Raw genomic sequence first — 18,892 nt, forward strand, 5'->3', positions numbered from 1 at the left:
ACACTTTCTTGCTCTTTCTTACTGGAAGATAAAAAGCTACAGCATCAACTGTAGATCGGGAATTTGTAGCCTCTTACTTTTCAGTGGCAGGCTCTTTGTAGGGCAGAGAAATAAGCCAGTATTTTTGCTGCAGGAAGGAAACTGCAACTATCATCACATATTTAAATATGTTCAACATATCTATCAAGCAACACAGATACACAGATTATTAAATGAAAGGTATTGTAGTAGTTAATTCAAAGACTTCCAGAAATCTAGCAACACAATACCTAATGAAAACAAGAGCAACTAAAAGTTCACTTGTGTAAACACAAGCAACCCACAGACTTGAATGGGTGTTCTGCAGGCTGTGAGGAGCAAGATATGAGTAGGGCCAAAAAAACAACTGTCCTAACAAACATTAAGTTTACAGCATCTGCCTAAGACTGAAGAGCGACACAATAATTTAGGCATTATAACCCTCTATCAGATTTTATACTACACTTTGTTATATTAGAAGTCACAGTCAATCCATGGGACTAAAACAGTGCCAGCTCTCCAGACATTATAGAAGCTGTTTGTTGTTTGTCACAACATTGGAATGCCTTCCTTTAGATTCAGATAGGTCAGTTAAAAGCAAGCATGAGCTGAGATTTGGATAAATTAATATAATAGATGGGAGGTAAACATGGCTACAGAAGGGAAAATGGGTATAGCTGAGAAGGGACAAGTTAAAAGAATAAAAGAGGCTGCATTACAAACAAAACTATTAATTTGAAAGGAAATCTGTCCAAGTGCAATATTTAATGTCATTAGCTAAAGCAACACAGCCTGAAGTTAGAGAAATCTGTAAAACATGCCTCTTGTGATGTTTCCTAGTGGAAAATGTAATTTGGCAATTGCTACAGAAAGAGTTCAACATCCCTGCATCGTAATATTTGTTGGCTTGATTCCTGAATTGCTACATCTGGAGAAACAGCAAGAGATCTTGTTGTTGCTCCTTGACGCAAATATTTCTACCAAAGGGCTGTCAAGACACTAGTTACCATGTAAGAGACTTTAGAATGCAGGGATAATTCTAGGTACACCAACAGTTCTTGCGCAACATATTTCTCCATTAGACAACAGACATTACAAACTGAGAGATTTTTATGCTTTCCAGAAGACGGCTTTGAAATTTTGTTTTGTTACACGGTTTAAAAGACTGTCAACCATACATTATCTTTGATGATATACACAACTATTATTATAAGGTGGAAGTTGGAGACTCTTCTTGAAAGACACTCTGCTCTAATCAGTTGATGCCAGATTTCCTAACCCCCTTACAAGGTTCATGACAACTTAGTACCTAAAAGTTAAGTATTCTCACCATGCAAATTAGTATTCTTTGATTTGTTATAGGGCTGTTGCAAATGAATCTTTGCTGTCTATCAAGAATAGAAGACTGATCTTCAAGCAGCTCTGGAGAACTCAGAGTCTTCTGACACTTGCTGGCTTCATTAAGGATACCCTTTTTTATCTTTTAGAATATTTTTTCTGTGAATCTTAGGATGACAAACCTCATCTAGTATCGCCTGCCTAAATTCAATGAGATTTATCTAAAGCACCTTGAAAAACAATCAAAAATCAGCAGGCACATCAATTTTGTGTTGATTATTATTTAATAAAAGGAAAAGAAATTGCTAATCTATTTAAGAAACTAGCAAATACCCCTGCTATAACTAAATATTTTAGTAGCTGTTTAACCCTATTAATATGTTAATTCCTTAAACAATGGATTCTTGAGAAACTCTTTTTAGAAAACTGAAGCAGACACTGCATTTCCAAATGCATGGAACACAAGTAATACATGGGAAAAGTCACAAGTTCAGGGGACAGGAAGATTCCAGATCAAAATAATAGCTACATTGGTACAGTCATCTTTGCTGAAGTCCTTTTATCCATAATATCCAACAGCTCTATTTTGATAAAATATAAACATGATGTCCACATTTCTGCTATTCTTCACATTTTCAACCCAGGGTCCCCCAAACCAAATGATTCAAAGTTAAGTGGGGAAGCCCAGAAAAGGGTCAGATGAAGACCCATGGCCCCCAAGGAAAAGAAAGAAGGAATCACTGTGGCATTACAACCACATCTCATCATACAAGACCACAAAGAGAGCTTTGTGCTAACGTTCAGAGGTCTAAATATCTGTCAAGGTAACCAGCATGTCATACATCGAATGCATGACAAGCTTGAAACAACAGTCCTAAAACATTAACTGCCCATTTCATTTCAACAGCTGATGAGATATGAATAATATGTTAAAAAATACTAACAAATATTTTACCTTCCAAATCATTACAGAAGACATGTTGCTGAAGAACAATGCAACTGTAGTGCTGCAAAATTTGCGGTAAACTCTGGTGAACTAACAATAAATTAAAAACAAAACTAAATGAATCTAAGATGACTCAGCTTCAGAGATCATTTTATTACATAAGAATCTCAGCTTTCCAGTAAGAAAAAAAAAAAGTCATATTCACCAAAAGTAAAGGCTTAAAAAACATGAACAAACCACCAAACCAAAAAAACCACACACATCCCCCCCAAAAAACCCCTCTAAATCCCCAAACCTTACAAAACAGGATACTGCTCAAAAACCTCAAGAACTAGATGACAGATAACAAAAAATCGAGTATTTCACTTCTTTTGGGTGGGAGATATGGGAAGAAGTCCTGCTCAAGGTTTTTGCATATTGGGATTAGCAATATTGTAATTTATTTCGAAAGAAAGCTCATTCTGACAACACAAGGCAAAGCTGAAGAGCAGGGTTAAGCATGAGGTTTTGTGTTCATTTTCCTGAAAGACAACTTAATCTGCAAAATCCACACGCAACAAAAATGTCCCACAAAATCTGTATCACAGAACTGCGTGTTCTCAAATTATTAAAAATATTTTGGCCAAGGCTAAGGAAAGGGAGGTGCTGATGTTTCTACAGTCTTGTGTTTGACCTTGTCAACAGCTACAGCAAAGTCATCCAACATCCACTGAATTCCAGAAAAGCCTGACCTACCTACTGCACTGAAAATAACCTCATCAAAAAAGTATAGGATACAAAGACAGACATTTGTGTCTTTTCATTTACAACTTTTCAACAAAACACAAAAACCAACAAAAAGGCAAACCCACAAAAACAACCAATTAACATCATATTTTTACTAAAGACATTGTGCTTTTTGTCAATTAATAAAGGTGATTTGCAGCACTGAACATCACCTTTTCATTTTACAAACGAGGAACAACTTTTATGAAATCTACTGGACACACACTCATACGTAATGTTGCAACTGGAATCAGAACTACTCTTTCATTTTCAATAGAGTGAAAGAAGAAGGGACTGCCACAGCTTTCTCCCACTGAGCAGAAAGTATTAACAAAGTACTGATTGTTTAGTGCATTGCTTCAATCTTAGATGTAATGTTATCTGGCTTGGCAAAAATATAGAAAGTGAAGAGTGAATACATCCTTTGGGATTCAACAGGCAGTCTGCAGAGTTTTCCTTCCATCTGAGAGGAAATTGCACATAATAGAAAATAACTCTTTCCAGTGCATTTCTTTAGTTTTTAAATGGCAGATTTTAAAATTAAAAGTTGTTCTGGTTTACTCTCAGATCTCCACCTTGTCCAAATCAAAAAACAACAACAAATAATAATTTTTTTAAAAATCAAATTACTTATGCAAAGTAAAATTAAAAATTTCAGACATTTCATATACAGAAGAAACCCATATAAGGCAATAATCTCTGATCTTCAAGTCAAAATCCCATGCATGCCACTCTAACCCATCATAAGGATATATCGTTTGGTTTTACAGAAAGAAATCCCAAAATGCTTAATTTTACAGCAAATAAACAAAAAGCAACGTAATCCCACCTTCTTTTTCATAATTCTGTCCCTTGTCCAGTTTTTAGAGTTAAGTCCAGTCTTTTCTGGTAGCCAAGATTTCTCTTTTGATGTTTTTATAATATTCTGAAGGACCATCCTTAAAATATTCTTCATGTGGATAGTTGTAGATAGCAGTGAATATAAAAATATTGTGTAGAGCTAAAACCTAAGAACAGCTTCTGTGCAACAACTACAGTGAAAAAACTACTTAAATGGAGTATTTTTGGTCTACTGGCATATGAATTCAAGCAGTAATGACGAGCAGTGATAAGATGTTCTAAAGAAACAAGACAGGCCACAGTTGTGACAGGAACAAGATAGGCTAGATCAAGTTTCACCTAATTAGGCAAGGTTGCAGTAAGGGAGTTCTGCTACCCTTTCATTGTGCAACAGTAATCTTTGTTTGCTACTATAATAATGACAAACAGTAAGTATTCATCTTAAATAAATTTACAGATAAGGCTCTGACTGTCGCAAAAGAGACAAAAGTGATTTTCCTGTTGAAGGGGGCAGTGACACGAGCAGAAGTTTCAAGAGCAAATGATCCTAACAACTATCAAAAGACATTTCCATGACACATTTTCTTAAATTAGGAAGATGTTTGAAAAAGACCAACCAGCTTAAAAACAAAACAAACAGCAACAACAAATCCACCATGTATTTATGTCTAAAAATACTGTAGTTGAGGCACTACTCCATTCTTGGCAAAGTCTGTCTTCTTGCTGGATGTAATTCAAGCAGCAGAGAATATAAAACGGTAAACTATGTTTCTGATTGCCTCTTCATGTCAAGGGACACTGAATGCTTATCATCAATCCTGTCAACACGATACAGGATCCAGAGTGGGGAACAGACAGAGAGATGGCACCTAACAGTGCATTTAGCTCTTACTCTACGCTTGCAGGAGCAAAGCATATCCTCCAGCCTGATCCATTCCCTTTATTCAGAAAATGGAGAGAAAGAGTGAGCAAGTGACCAAAGGGGGTAAAAAGAAACAAAAAACAAAAAAATCCAAACCATACTATGAAAGATCAACAGAACCCATCTCTCTCAAAACAGAGCTATGAGCTACATTTTCTGTGTAGCACCTTACACGTTAACTGCAGGAAGGGAAAAGTAAGGGGTTCTCAACTTAAATTACAAGCCAAAGAATTGTTACGTTACCCTTCCTTAAAAGCAGCAGCAGAGAAGGAAAAGCTACTAAGATACCATATTAAGCCTGCTTCAACATTCAGAAATAGTACTGTCCTCCCTTAATGCATTTTGTCAGTAACAAAAACATTCTGATCCCATGCAGTATTCCTTCCTCCTCAGCAAACATGTATCACATTGAGATGTTTATGGAAAATATAATTGGTAGAATCATTTCAGGCTTATAAAATGCTGCAATTTAAAAAAATTAACCTGTTAGCAACTGAGAATATTTTAAATAAACGAGAAACTGGAGGATGTTTCTTAAAAGGGAAGGGTTGTTTTGCTTTTGAAAGGATGGAAAAAATCTCATCTGGTTGTTCTCCAAATCCAGATTGTATCTTTATCTGCCAGAAAAACAAACTCTATCACATGAATAAATATTTGATAGGAAAAGCTGGGCCTATATTAATACATCTTGTGCCACTCTTTGAACTATGGCTCCTGGCTGAATTCTTCTAAACAAACCCCTAAAACTTATAAAAGCCTTACTCGCAACAGAAAGGCATTACATACACATTCAGACCAGGAGTATGCGGGAGGGTCCTAAACTAAAGCCTGCCACCCCCACTGGATAACTGGGTCCTTCCAAGAGAAGAATATGAACTAAAATAAACATACATGTCACTGAACCTCCCTTTTATCCTGTCATCCTCCCTTCTGAAATAACTGAAAACACCTGTGTGTAGTTTGTTAAATCGGATAAATAATAAAACCAATAGAAGCAGAGTGTAGTCCCTTCCTTTCTCTCATATAGTCCGTAGATGTATTGTCTCCATATTGAGTATCTGATTCAGTGCATTTATTTGGCTGCCTGATTGCTAACTGTTACTGTTAGGTGGGTAAATATAAATCTAGGATATAGAGATAAGGATACCACAACCTCTGGTTGCTTAATATACTACCAGCCTCAAAATTCTAAAATAAAGAAACAAGGGGATTTTCCTCCCAAAAACTTAAAGAGGTTTTGAACTTTCTAAATGAAGGAGGTAAGGTACATGCAGTATTTCATAGACAGAAGTTATGATCCTATATTAAACATAAAACCCACGTAAGATCAAAGAGGGCTTGCCCTGTGTGACAAAGCTCACATTTAGCAAACCTACAGATCTGCAGACTATGTAAATAACTCAGTAGGAAAGTAAATGCAGTCTATGATCCTACTAAAGCATTTTAACATAAAGACACTCATGACCTCTGAAAACCACATGGAAAGATGTAGGAAAAAGAATATAAAGTAAAAATGAAAGTGTAATTCCCTAAAATGTACACAACTTTACATGAAATATCTACAAAAAATGGAAAAATTACTTAACATAAAATTACAAAGATTAAAATAGGTGGATGTGAGCAACTAAGAACACACAGAGAAGTAATGGACAAGTATAAAGAAAAGCAAGGGTTCAGAAGAAATAAAATACAACACTGCATGCAGGATACCACTAACTTTAAATTAAGGCTTATTTGTTTTAATAACTTTTGTTCCACTTTGCCACTCTATCTTGCCCTGTCACTATTTTCACTTATTTCCTCCTGCTGTATATTGTAAATGCCTAATATGCAAATGTACAATTTAATTATTTTGAACATGCTTAAGTACAAATGTGCACCATTGCACAGAGGCCCTCTAATATAAGCTTTTCCACATTTGTGGAAAATTAATTTAAACAGACACCTTAAGATTACTTCCAGATGAAAATTAACTTGTTATAATTTGCAGACCAGATAGAGTACAAAAAAAAGCTTGTTTGCTTTTTGTACATTCTCTTTCAGTTTCTCTAGCAGGATCAATCAAAAATCCATGGATCATACTGGGAAAAGTAAACAAAAAACAACTACCCATCAAATTTTTCACAGGTCACTGTAAATTAATAATAGTTAACGAGACAGATACCTAGGTTTACTTAGCACTTCCACCTTAATTGTCCACTGGCAACTAAGTTTTCTTAAATCTATTTTACTGAGGTAAACAAGTGATGTTCCATCAAATTGTAGTAACTATGCTTGGTAACCTATGCAGAGTATGATTCATGGCGAGCGTGTTTCCTTTTTCCAATCAAAGGATAAAGAAAATAAAAGTGAAAAAGAATTTGATTTAAACATGTCAAATACATACATTCAAACAGAAATTGTGTTTAGCATGCTCTTTTGCAGGGAGGTGTGGGGTGGGGGGCAGGGCTGGGATGTACAGAAGGGATTTTACCAACTGCTGTCCAAATGATGTTAGAAACACAGTAGCATCCCCAAATCCCCAGCATATCAGAGTGTTTATTCCAGTACCACTACAGACGCTAATAATCAAAAACATACACAGCTACACAACTACATCCACATTTTTGCGTTCTTTCACATATTTGAAGACATCTTTTCTCACAAGAAAACTGCAGTACTTAAGAAGGATGACTTTGGTCACCACTTCAGGTGGGGAAAGGAAGACAAAAGGTTTCTAAAGAAATTCAGACACAATCAGAATGCTCTCATCCCTGAGCACTGGGAGAAAAGAGGCTCACTGCTTGAAAAATATATCATGTGTGAGACAGTAAGAAAAAGCTGACCAAAAGCTTTTTCCTGCTTCTGAAAAGCTACAGGCAAGTACATGCACACTCCAGAACAAGCTTTCTTGTAATTTTATGCCAAGGCTTCTCAGTTCTTCAGATCTCAGAGACCAAACTGAGCATTTTTGGTAGCTTCAGATGACTGGGGGAAGGGAGCAGCAGTAAATGGGGCTAATCCAGTAATGTGCTGAAGACTCAAATCACAAAGATTTGTTAGGCTGCATTTATAAAACACCCAGAAACACAAAAATACCATATTAGAAACACTGTATAGTAAATCCTCTGATTTATCATGTCTTTTATGTCCCTTAAAGTGTTTTTTCAGACTAAAATTTTATACCATAAATACAAAAAATCCACTATAAGGATATCAAAGTAGTCTAAAGGTTGGTAAATGCACAAGTGAATCAAATTCAAAAGTTCTTTATGTTTAGCTAAAAATAAGCAAAAGCACAGTAGTTGATACATAAATTAAATTATTCTAGTGTAAGTATTTGAGTTGAACTCCAAAAATCACACTAGGGTAAACAGAGCAGTTTATAATTCAAGAGTTTAAACTGATTTAAACCTCCTTCACCACCTTACTCCTATCAGTACTACAAAAACAAATACTACAGCTCTCCACCCTCTGGGAAAAAAAAAAAAAAAGAAAAAAAAGTGGTGCAGTCAGGAATTTGGCAGGGGGGAAGACTGCAAGTAGGAGACTTGAAACTGATTTGTTTCAATGTAAAGCTTGGATTTTTATAGCATATTCCCATATCCAACAAGCTTTTGCTGAAGTGGTGATAAATGACAATAAAATGGTAAATGTACTGCACTGTTAATGCACCAAGAAGCTATTCAAAAAAAGGACTGAAAAGATTTCCAACTGACATCGGCTAGAATAGACACCAATCCATGTGATACGGTTTTAAAATAATTGCATTGATCCTGACATGATTTAAGAGTGTAAAGGAGGTCAACCATTACAAATCTTTTTTCCACTATTAGAACCACATGATTCAGACCTGCAGCTAAAATTTTCTGAAATTTAGATAACCTGGGACAATAAAGCAGTACATAAGGAAATTAAGCATCAGGCATGCTGAGACATTCAGAGCTGCATGCAGAGATGAAGCTACATACAGAGATGAGTTTCATAGTTTATTTTTATAAGACACTTTCAAGAATTCAGTAATCTCCCAAAGTGTACATGCAATCCAATTGTTCAGAGCCTGAATGGTAATTAACCCATTTGCTAGCCTGCAGAATTATCCAACATTTCAATTCCAAGAACTTGCTGGTTTTAAATACACAGCAGGACAATCTAACCACCTCTCTGTTGATGTATCAGAATAGCAACTTTAAACACTAAGAACCCTGTTTGACTATTTCTAAGTATATATTTGACTAAGCTAAGTATCTAACACACCCATGTTATTGTAAATTATCTTACAGCATTTGTAAGAAATGGCTGTCTGATCATAGATGCTAGTACTTTCTCAGATGCCTGAGTAATAAGTTAGCTAAGCTGTCAATATGTAACTTAGAGTTTCAGGCAAGTAACCACCAGTTCAACTGTTTAAACTTAGAGATACTAGTTTCCTGTGCTGCCCACATCATCACACAGTATATGCTCTGGCTATCACATCCTGTTCTCTACAAAATGCTAACAACCTGCCAACCATTTTACAGACATCAATTATATCATAACAATGTACAAATATCCCCTCCTTATTCTACATCTTTTCCAATGAAGTGATTGAGATTTATTAAAGACCTGTTATGACAATGTTCTGAATTTAAGTAATTTGAAAACCCCCACCTTTGGCTAGATGGGATAGATTTGGGTCAGGTTTTGACCAACACACTGGTTAAGATTTTACAAGATAGCCAGATTTTCTGAAGCCTGGTTTGTTTCGGGGTTTTTTTGAAGTAGTAAGTATGGGAGGAGGAGGAGGTAGAAAAAAAAGACGTTGAACTAAGCTGAAAGTAGCAGCAGTATGTTGAAAGTATCACCTCCAGAACAGCAGTACGAATGCCAACAGGTGCAGCACTGTCTTGAATCATAAATTAGACAAACTGCATTAGGAAATAGGATTAGAAAAGGATTTTCTCATGCAAACATGCATTCAAAGTATGCCTCCACAACTTAAACTGTATCTGTTATTCTAAACTAAGACTTAAACTAGCTTCTATGAGAAATAAAAAAAAAAAATTTATATGCAGTTCAGCCTGTACTTAATGGCTATGGTAAACTTTGCTCATCTCAAACCAATGTATTTCTTTCCCTTTAAACATCAGAGAGCAATGCAGGCAATACTTTTCTTCACATATTAATAATGAAGCCCTGTGTACTGCTTTTTTCATTCAATACTGTAAGTCTCAACAATTCTAAGCTATTCGCTTTAGTAAGTCTGGACAGGTACATTCTGGTTTTTAGAAGAGAGAGGTTTGCTGGTCTTGAAGTGTCAAAAACTGGCTCCCAGGAGAGCAGAACACAGAATTAATTCGGATGCTAGTCAAGGAATGCACTGTGCTTATGTCCATAGGGTCAACCCATGAGATTTGGGACTGGGGAAATTCTCTTAGATCAGCCCAGCAGAGACCTTGAGCACTGTGCTGTTTTCTTGTTTTGATTTCAGAGAGCAGGGAAGTTACTCTTCTTGCCACTTGGGATAAGGATTACATAGTGAAGTCATCTAGGTATATCTCACTGTATTCGTTCACCACCATGGAGTTGTTTCAGGCTGAAAAATCTGAAACCTAAACTGATAAAACTGATTACATTCTTCCTGCAATCTACGCATTTCTGCCCTTTCTTGAGCCGGTTCCAGTGCTTATCTGACCCTGCACAGAGTGGTTTCAGTGTGCTCAGCTGGCAGAAGAGTATCCTGGAGGGGGACAAAAAACAACAACAACAAAAAAAAGGGAAAAAAAAAAAGCAAACAACTTCCTGCTGAGTTTGCATACTGAAACAGCTCAGCACAGAATCAAATAAATACCAGAGCTAATACAAGAGAGGGAAGCAGGACTACAGCAGCCCCTGCAGTTACATCAATCTCACCTACACAAAACTGAAGCCTCAGTTTCCCCCATTCTCAATTTATAAACAATAGTTTAGTCATGTGAAAGCTGAAATCCTTTTGTCAAATTTAGACATAAAGATACATAAACACAGTGTCTGCAACATACGCAAGTTCAGATTAGATTGCTTCCTGCTGAACTTAGAATTCCTTAAATAAAATAGTTTTACAGCTATAGTCTCCTCACACATAAATAGAACTCTGCTGCTAAGCAAAGCAATGAATCGGAAAGTAAAAAAATCTTAATTGTACTTCCATTACTGAAGAACTAGGCTAAATTACACTGTGAATCTTAAGAGGATAAGGAAATAATGGGCAGAAATCAGAAGGAATGCAATACTTCAAAGTGGGGGGAAAAAAATTACAGCAGACTAGCAACTGCCACCGAAGTTTTATTGGTTTTCCTTTTTTTTTTTTGTCACAACTTTGTATTTGTTTCTCATTATTTCCTCAAAGACCGCATGTTTTACCAAAAAACCCCAATATTCCTCACTTCCTCCTGTTTCAAGAAAAATGTAAAGTGTTACTGGATACCCAATAAAGATGTGAAAACAGGTGAAACCATAACTTATCTCTAAAGTAACAATGTTACTGCACTGCAGAGATCTTTAGTTTCATTTCACTGGTCTACTCACCTGCTAAACAGCCAGAGAGCAAAATTCAAAATACATCACCTGGGGTACAGCTCCACAATAAACTAAACTGAATAAACAAAAATACTGAAAGAGAAAGATTCCGCTTCCCTATCCCCTTCTCTGTAACCAGTCTCAGCCAAGCAGTCTGCTCCCTCCTGTACCAACACAGACAATGCAATAGTCACAATGTAAGCTGATACAATGCACTAGCCTGGCAAAGTACACCTATATATAAATAAATGTGTGTGTACATAGATCTTTTTCAGCATTCTTTGGATACAACTATTTTTTACATTTTTAGTGACCTGGATCCGTTTACAGAGACAAGCACATTCCATTCAAAGCAAATGGTGGGAATGAGCAGCAAGGAAGAGGAAACAGCCTCTTCCACCGGCCACAGGAAATGGTTAACCCAGCTCATCTCTATTGTGAAACCTCAACCCTGAAAGGAATTCAGTTGCTCCAACATCCTACTGCACCACAGTGATAAACCTGCACTCTACAATACAAGCAAGATTACACGTGCTTGTTTCTAAGTAAGATTTAAGAAAATGAAGTGACCTAAAACATATGTAAAGTGACTGAAAATTGATGTTCAAAACAATACTCCACTAAGCAGTTCATATTCTTGCTTGTCCTTCGACTTACTATAGAATTTACGCTTTGTCCTCTTCGTAGCATTGTTGCTTTTGATGCAGAAATCTACTTCTGAAGGATGGTATCTATTATTGCACAATATAATTTTATTATTGTCATAAAAAAATTGCCTTCAGAAGCTCAAAACATTGAGTACATTCCATGGATATATTGCTTAATACATTAGAGATTATTACATGCTTCCAAGTTTAATTGATTCTAATGGCAGATTTCCAAACTACCAGAAAAATGTACCAACCTGGAGTGTTAAAATTACTATTGTGCAATATTTATTTACTTCAAAATACTATAATTTAAGAACCAGTGAGACAAAAGATTCGAGACTGGCAGAAAAGCTGTTCATAAGTGAAGAAATACTTTAAAGGCATTTGAAATCACCTAACAACATCATTTTCCAATTTAATTAAAAAAAAAAATAAAAAAAATCTCACTTTCTTGGGGTCTAACACAAGCCCAGGAATGATCTCCTATATCCCAGGCTAGCATATTCAGTTTGAGTTGAAGTATTTTGTGCTATCCTGTGCTAGTAATTAATGTATGGTAATACTAAGCTTTTAATTTAGACAAATACATAAGACTTGTAAATTCAAACAGTGAGTCATGGTGGAAAGGGAGCAAGGCACCCTCCCCCCACCCCCCAATTAGGCAATAATTTGTTTGCTTCTTCAAACCTCTATTCTCAACAATTATTTTTTATTTTTGAAGATGCGTCCAGCTTATAAGGAAAAAATAATTAGATCTAAAAACGCCTGAATGTTTAAAAAGATAATAAATGTGAACTTTGACTTTAATACCAAGCAGTAGACTACAAATACTTCAAAAAAGGCACTATCTTTACTCTATGTGTGGACAACTCTTTGCATAATGGGGGCTATTCCACCGTAGTAAATAGAAATAAATATTATTTATATTTACTAATATAAATAATACTTTTTTTTAAACAATATATTTCACATCAGACTTGAATTTGTTGACATTAATGTAACTCCATCTGGTGGAATGGAATTTTGTTGTCAAATACCTATTCTCTTTGAAGTCTGCATGGGCAACAATCTCATCTATATTAATATATGAGGAGAAACTAATAGACAGTATCCTTTCCCTCAAAATTTTCTGATATGTTTCATTAAAATCCACATGTATCTATTAAATGTTTAAATATTCTATTATCAGAGTAGCCTATGAATAGTACTTTTTGTTGACATGGTAAAGATGAAGAACTTACTTTTACCACAGAGTAGGCCATATTCTGTCATCCTAAAAAATTAGTGACATGATCCAAAAAAACACAAAATGGCCTTTAAGCTTTGCTGCAATAAATAACTCCATTAATAATGGCTGATAAACTTGCAAATTATTCTCTACAGTCAGTTCAGATTTATTCAGCAAACAAGGATGATATCAGTATTGCTGATAACCATACAGCTCTGAATTATTTGCAATATATTTTGTCTCAACATCACTGAAAATTCCTAACATTAATTTAATTGTATTAAAGTGACACATCGTCCTTTAGACTTTTACAATGTAGAATTGTATTAGTAGAGACCTTCCTAAGGGAAGAGAACAGTGTACACTGATTTGAAAATATTTTGGTTTTAAATTAGGAATAAGCAGTGCCCACTTTAGACTTTTTAAGAAATGTAAACCCAACAAAAAACCAGTTTTCCTTAATTCACCTGGCAGATAGCTTAATTCAAAAATAACTGCTGCAGATACCCATCTTTGCTTTGTGTTTTATCAGTCATATTATCTGCCTTCAATAGGTCAGGAACACATGTAGCAATTAAGATATTAATGCACACTGTAATACTCGAGATCCACTTGTATATTGTCTAGTCTAACATAAAATATGCATCAGTCATGGTCATCTTTGGAGAAGAGTTGCAGCGTCACACAAAATACAAAATTAACTAGACAAAATAAAAATCAATAAACACTCTCCAAACTTTTCACTCTCACTTCTATTAAAACAACAAGCACAATGACCAGATCCTACACATAAAAATAGATGCATCCAACAAGGCTTTGACTCTAAGCCTCGCACAAAGTCTCACGAGGTTCCTCCTAAATGTGCTCAAAAATGTGAATGCTGGCTGCAACCTCAATGATATTAATTTCTCCCAATTAAGTTAAAGGCAAAACCAGAAAAACTCTGCACCAATATATGGTAGGGGAATATGCAATACTAACTACTACTCCTAAGAGATTCAGTCCATCACAATTTCTTACACAGCATCCACCATCACCTCTCTTACCACTTTACTTATGATGTACAGACTGTGTAGTTCTACGCCTTTGGCATGATTTGTTACCTCACATATGCTGTAAAGGAATGATACTCAAAATTTAGGTAAAAATAGTAAGTGTTATATACTTCTAAACTGTAGCAATTCCTTTTTCCACTGTTTCTCTTCTTAAGTAGGAAAACAGTGCTCCTCATAAGTGGCTTTTTATTGTCTGCACTCAGCTGTCTGAGGAATATGGCTAATACTCGTCAGCAGGGGCAATTTTGGAATCATCCAAGAAGAAAAAGCATTAATTGCGTTCTATGAGGAAAAATTTCCAAGACTCTTTCAGAAACAAAATCTGAAGTTTCACCAAAAAAAACCCTACTGGGGCAGAATAAAATTTTTTTAAAAGGGGTAAAAAAAAAAGATAATTAGGCTCCTCCAAACAGGTTATAGATTATGTGGCTGAAAGAGAAGCTACATCCACACTATTTTTGCAAACAAAATACAACTGTGACTGTTTTAACCCAAAATATTTCATGTTTGAAAGGTTATCACATAGTTCTGGCTTTGCATGTTTTATTCTAAGAATGCAATAAACACTAACCTTTTTTTTCCCTGAAAAAAACACATCACTATATTCAAGGCATACTTAAAAGTTCCTTAGTAGAGGTGATATTCAGTGTAGCATCATAAACTCATCATACACATAGCACTTATGTCCTGAAGGCAGTGAAAGAGTTTATGATGGATGTGCCTTGTCAGCAAAGCAAAAAACAATGGGTGAGAAAAGTGCAGTCCACATCATTATTGTTTCCTGAAGCCCAACTGTGTTCAGGACCTAGAATATAGTTATTTCTATATTTTTCAAAAATAAAGTAGAATAAGCAATATAAACTTATATGGAAAGGATGCTGAAGAACAGGGAGGGAGGTCACAAAAGAAATGGGAATGGATAAAAACCTCTCAGAAGTAACCCTGTTCTCCGGGGGGGGGGGGGGGGGGAGGGGATCACCACTGGCAAAATACAGGAAAAGACGACAGATTGTTACATTTTCTATGCTTCAGGTACGACTTCATTTTTAAAAATGGTTGTACAGAATGTAAGAAAATTACCAATCCAAAAATAGCTTCAATCAATTACTTCAAGTCTAATAAATACAAGTCAGAAGAAACTAAAATGAAATGTTATCAAACTAATCGTTGACACAAAACTGTAGTGATACCCACTTGTTAGAACAGTTCAAGTCTAGTAGTATTAAAGTCTCTCCTCTTGCCATCATATACTTTTGTTAATTATAAAAACAAAACAGGATCGGGGAGGAAAAAAGCTTCTATGAATATGAATTCAAGGAATTCTATCACATAACAAGTTAGATCACTAGCTTTTCCCTTTTCAGAATACAAAACCGCAAGTAAAAAAACCCAAAAGATTTGGTTTTGTTCGACAACCATATGTTCACATTTTTATTGATATTACATGTTGATTATTCCAGTAAATGGGGTTGGTTTTTTTCATCCTTACAGTCCAGAACTAAAATAGCTGGGATGAGAAACTAGAAGACTAAAGGCACTGTCACAGTGTCCATTTAAATACACGTATTTCTGAGTACCTTATGTTAGACTGTCCATAACAGCATGTAAAAGCTCTTCAGAAAAGTAAAATACTTATTAATTTAGGATTCAGACTCAGTAAACTCTAATCTGCAGCATTACTACTACTGTAGCAAGGTACTTTCTTTTTATTAAAACTCAGCCGTCAGTATTAAAAATGCTTTGAAGTGTGTTTCAAAACCATAAAAAGTCTGAATCTTGTAACACCTTACAATAAGCACAAATTGCTACATTTAAACAAGCATGACGGTAACACACTGGCAGAAATGTTCAAATAGGGAAAAAAATAATTTTTATTAAAAGTCAGTCACTGCACTACGGAAGTTATGACATTAGCCTGAAACCCATATGTGGGTTAGTAATGGGAAGTAAATACATTTCTTCTGACTTTGCCTGTCATTGGCATGCTGGGTTTTCAATAAGAATTTTATGAATGTAAAGCATGACCTCTGTTGCGATGGAAGCTGAAAAAGCGGACAGTCACCTTGGTTTTGTTTTTACAAGCTAAAATCCGTATGTTTATGGAATAAGTCTGTAACTCAATGAACTTTGTTGCTAGTTTCCGGTGTGCCTAGTAGAGTGAAATTCTTATACGGTATCAACAGAACATGTTGGTACCTAGCAGTTGGAAGTTAAAGAGCACACCATGTTAAAAAGCTTGTTACAATTTCTGGTTTTTAAACGCTACCTGTACTCTTCAATCTGAAATTTTACATCTAGTTTCCTCCTGTCAGTCATGAAACAAAGTTAGAGCGATAAAATTTTGTAAAAGATGTCTTTAATATTCTCTCCGAGAAGCATTCTGCTGCAGCACTTCGGTTGCAAACACTGCAGAGGAACTGTAAATAAAAAGCTCAATTCCACAGGAATTAGAGAAAACATGGGAGATACTCCCCTACATAGAGCATCTCATAAACCCACATTTGAGATCAAATAGAGTTTAAAAGAAATGAACAAAAAGAATGTAATTGCTTATTACTCAGTCTCGGAGAATCCTGTCATAAAACGAACAGTCATCAAGAACAACTCTCTTCTGACCACTGCATCAGCCCCCAGAGAAAGGGGGAGGGAAAGAGCGGGGAAGGAAACAGAGAGATTCTGTCACAGAAGACAATCAAGGTTGTTTGCAGGAAAACGAAAGGTTTTATCTTCGATAAATAAGAGACGGTTTCACAAAAGAGGTGGCAGAAACCGAGGAGGGAGACCAGACCGCCTTCCCCTCTGAGGTGGCGAGGCCGGAATGAAGCTGCCGCCTGCACTCGCCCCACAACCGGCCGAAGGGCCGGAGCCGCCTGCCCCGGGACTGCTTGACTGTTCCCCACATCCGGGCGGCGAAAAATCCGCGCTTGGAAGGGAAAAACCCAAACAAACAAACAAACACACACACACACCCCGCACACCCACCCACGCGTCACATTGGGCCTCGCCGGCCGATACTCGGACGGCGGCGAAACCCGCGCTGGCCGCTGCCCCCCGCCGAAACTGCCGCGGGCGCGAGAGGGCGCCGGGGGCCGGGGAAGGAGCCCCGTCAGGCGGAGGCGAGGGCACAGCCCGGCGGGACGCGGCCCTCGACCTGTCACGGCCGGAGGGGGACGGCAGCCCCGCGCGGAGGAGGGCTGCGAGAGGAGGTCGTGTCCCCCCCCCAGAAGCCAGGGACGGCGGCGACCCGCAGCCCCACCCCCGGCGCGGAGCCCGACGGCGTCTCCGCAAGCACCGTCGCCCTCTGCCCCGGCTGGCCGGGGCACGGGCGGGGATGACGGCGGCGCCGCGCACTCCATCCGCCGCCGCCAGCTCCGCAGGAAAAGGCAAGGCGTCCCACCGCCCGGCACGGCGGCGCCGGGCCGGGAAGGCGACGACGCGAACTCAACCCCTTTCCACTCACCGGCATCATCTCCGCAGCCGTCCCCCAGCCAGCCCCGCCGAGGCTGCCGCCGCGCCGTGCCGGGCCTCTCCTGCCGCCGCCGCCTCCTCACCGGGGAGGACGCCGCGCTCGCCCTGGCGTCTGTGACAGGTGCCTCCCGCGCGCCTCGCTCCCCGCAGCGGGCGGAAGGAAGAGGCGGCGGCGGCAGCGGCCGGGCTCCCAGCCGCCCCCCTCCTCCTCCTCTTCCTTCTCCTCCTCCTCAGCGCGGCGGCGGCCTCCCAGCCCTCCCGGCCTCCTTCCCTCGGCGCTTCCTGCTCCGCTCCGCCCGCGCCGCGCCGCCCCGCAGGGGTTAACCGCCGCCGCCGCCTCATTGGCCGAGGCGGGACCAGCCGGGGGCGGGGCGGTGCGGGGCGCGCGCACAGCCCGCACGGGGGGCGGGGCGGGGCTGCGCGCCTCGGCGCTGCACGTGACCGCGGTGCGGGGCCGCCTCGGCCCCCGCGCCCCCCGCCCCAGCGCCGTGTTTCGCGGGGCCCCGTCCCGCTGGGCCTCCCCGCGGCGCCGCTCCGAGCCCGCTCTCCTTCTCCTCGTCCTCCCGGTGTTGCGCTGCCCTGCCCCTGGCCGGGCCCTCGGCGGGCGCTGCGTCCCCTGGGCGGGCTGCCCCGGGCCGCGGCGGCAGAGGAAACGGCGGCGGCCCCGGGCGCTTTCTGCCCCCGGAACGCAGGGCGGGCGGAGGCGGCTCGGCCCGGTTCCGCCGCTGCGCGGGAGTGCGGCCGCTGTAGCTGCGCGCTGGGGCGCGGAGGAGCGAGGCGCGACCCGCCGGACGTGGGGGGACCGGGCGGGTGGGGGCCGGGAGGTGACACGGGAGGTGACACGGGGGCTGTTGGCCTCCCGCGGGAAGACGGGCGCGCCGCGGTGTCGGCCCCGGCCCGGGAGGTGAGGCGGGCGGTGCGCAGCGGAGGGCCCTTCCCCACAGCTTGCCGCGGTCTCCCGAAATACGCGTCGGCGCACCGCTGGGTTTGGGGCAAGAATAACGTCATGTCTGGCGTCACCCTTGTTTTACCGTCCCTTCACCTGCGCATTACTTGTGAAATCTGTCCGATACACAAACTCTGCTCAATAGCAGGAGAGAAGGTCTTTCTGTCCAGGACCCTGGTGCCAGACTCTGCAAGATTCGG

The 18,892-nt window shown here is 39.5% G+C and overlaps 1 protein-coding gene across 5 annotated transcripts in view; it reads right to left on the minus strand.

The window, feature by feature from the left end:
- The window catches only part of PPP1R13B (protein phosphatase 1 regulatory subunit 13B), a 71,212-nt gene extending 53,217 nt beyond the window's left edge, over nt 1-17,995 (minus strand). For 4 of the 5 annotated variants that reach the window (XM_074908757.1, XM_074908754.1, XM_074908756.1 and 1 more), the window contains exon 1: nt 3,897-4,097. In XM_074908757.1, coding sequence (XP_074764858.1) covers nt 3,897-4,022 — 126 coding nt within the window. In that variant the 5' untranslated portion in view covers nt 4,023-4,097. Of the gene's footprint in view, nt 1-3,896; nt 4,098-17,738 lie in introns of those variants that run through there. The other variant, XM_074908755.1, reaches the window with a different exon arrangement.
- Between the last annotated feature and the right edge of the window lie 897 nt (nt 17,996-18,892).

This window comes from Athene noctua, chromosome 6 (assembly GCF_965140245.1).
Source record: "Athene noctua chromosome 6, bAthNoc1.hap1.1, whole genome shotgun sequence".
Lineage (NCBI taxonomy): Eukaryota > Metazoa > Chordata > Aves > Strigiformes > Strigidae > Athene > Athene noctua.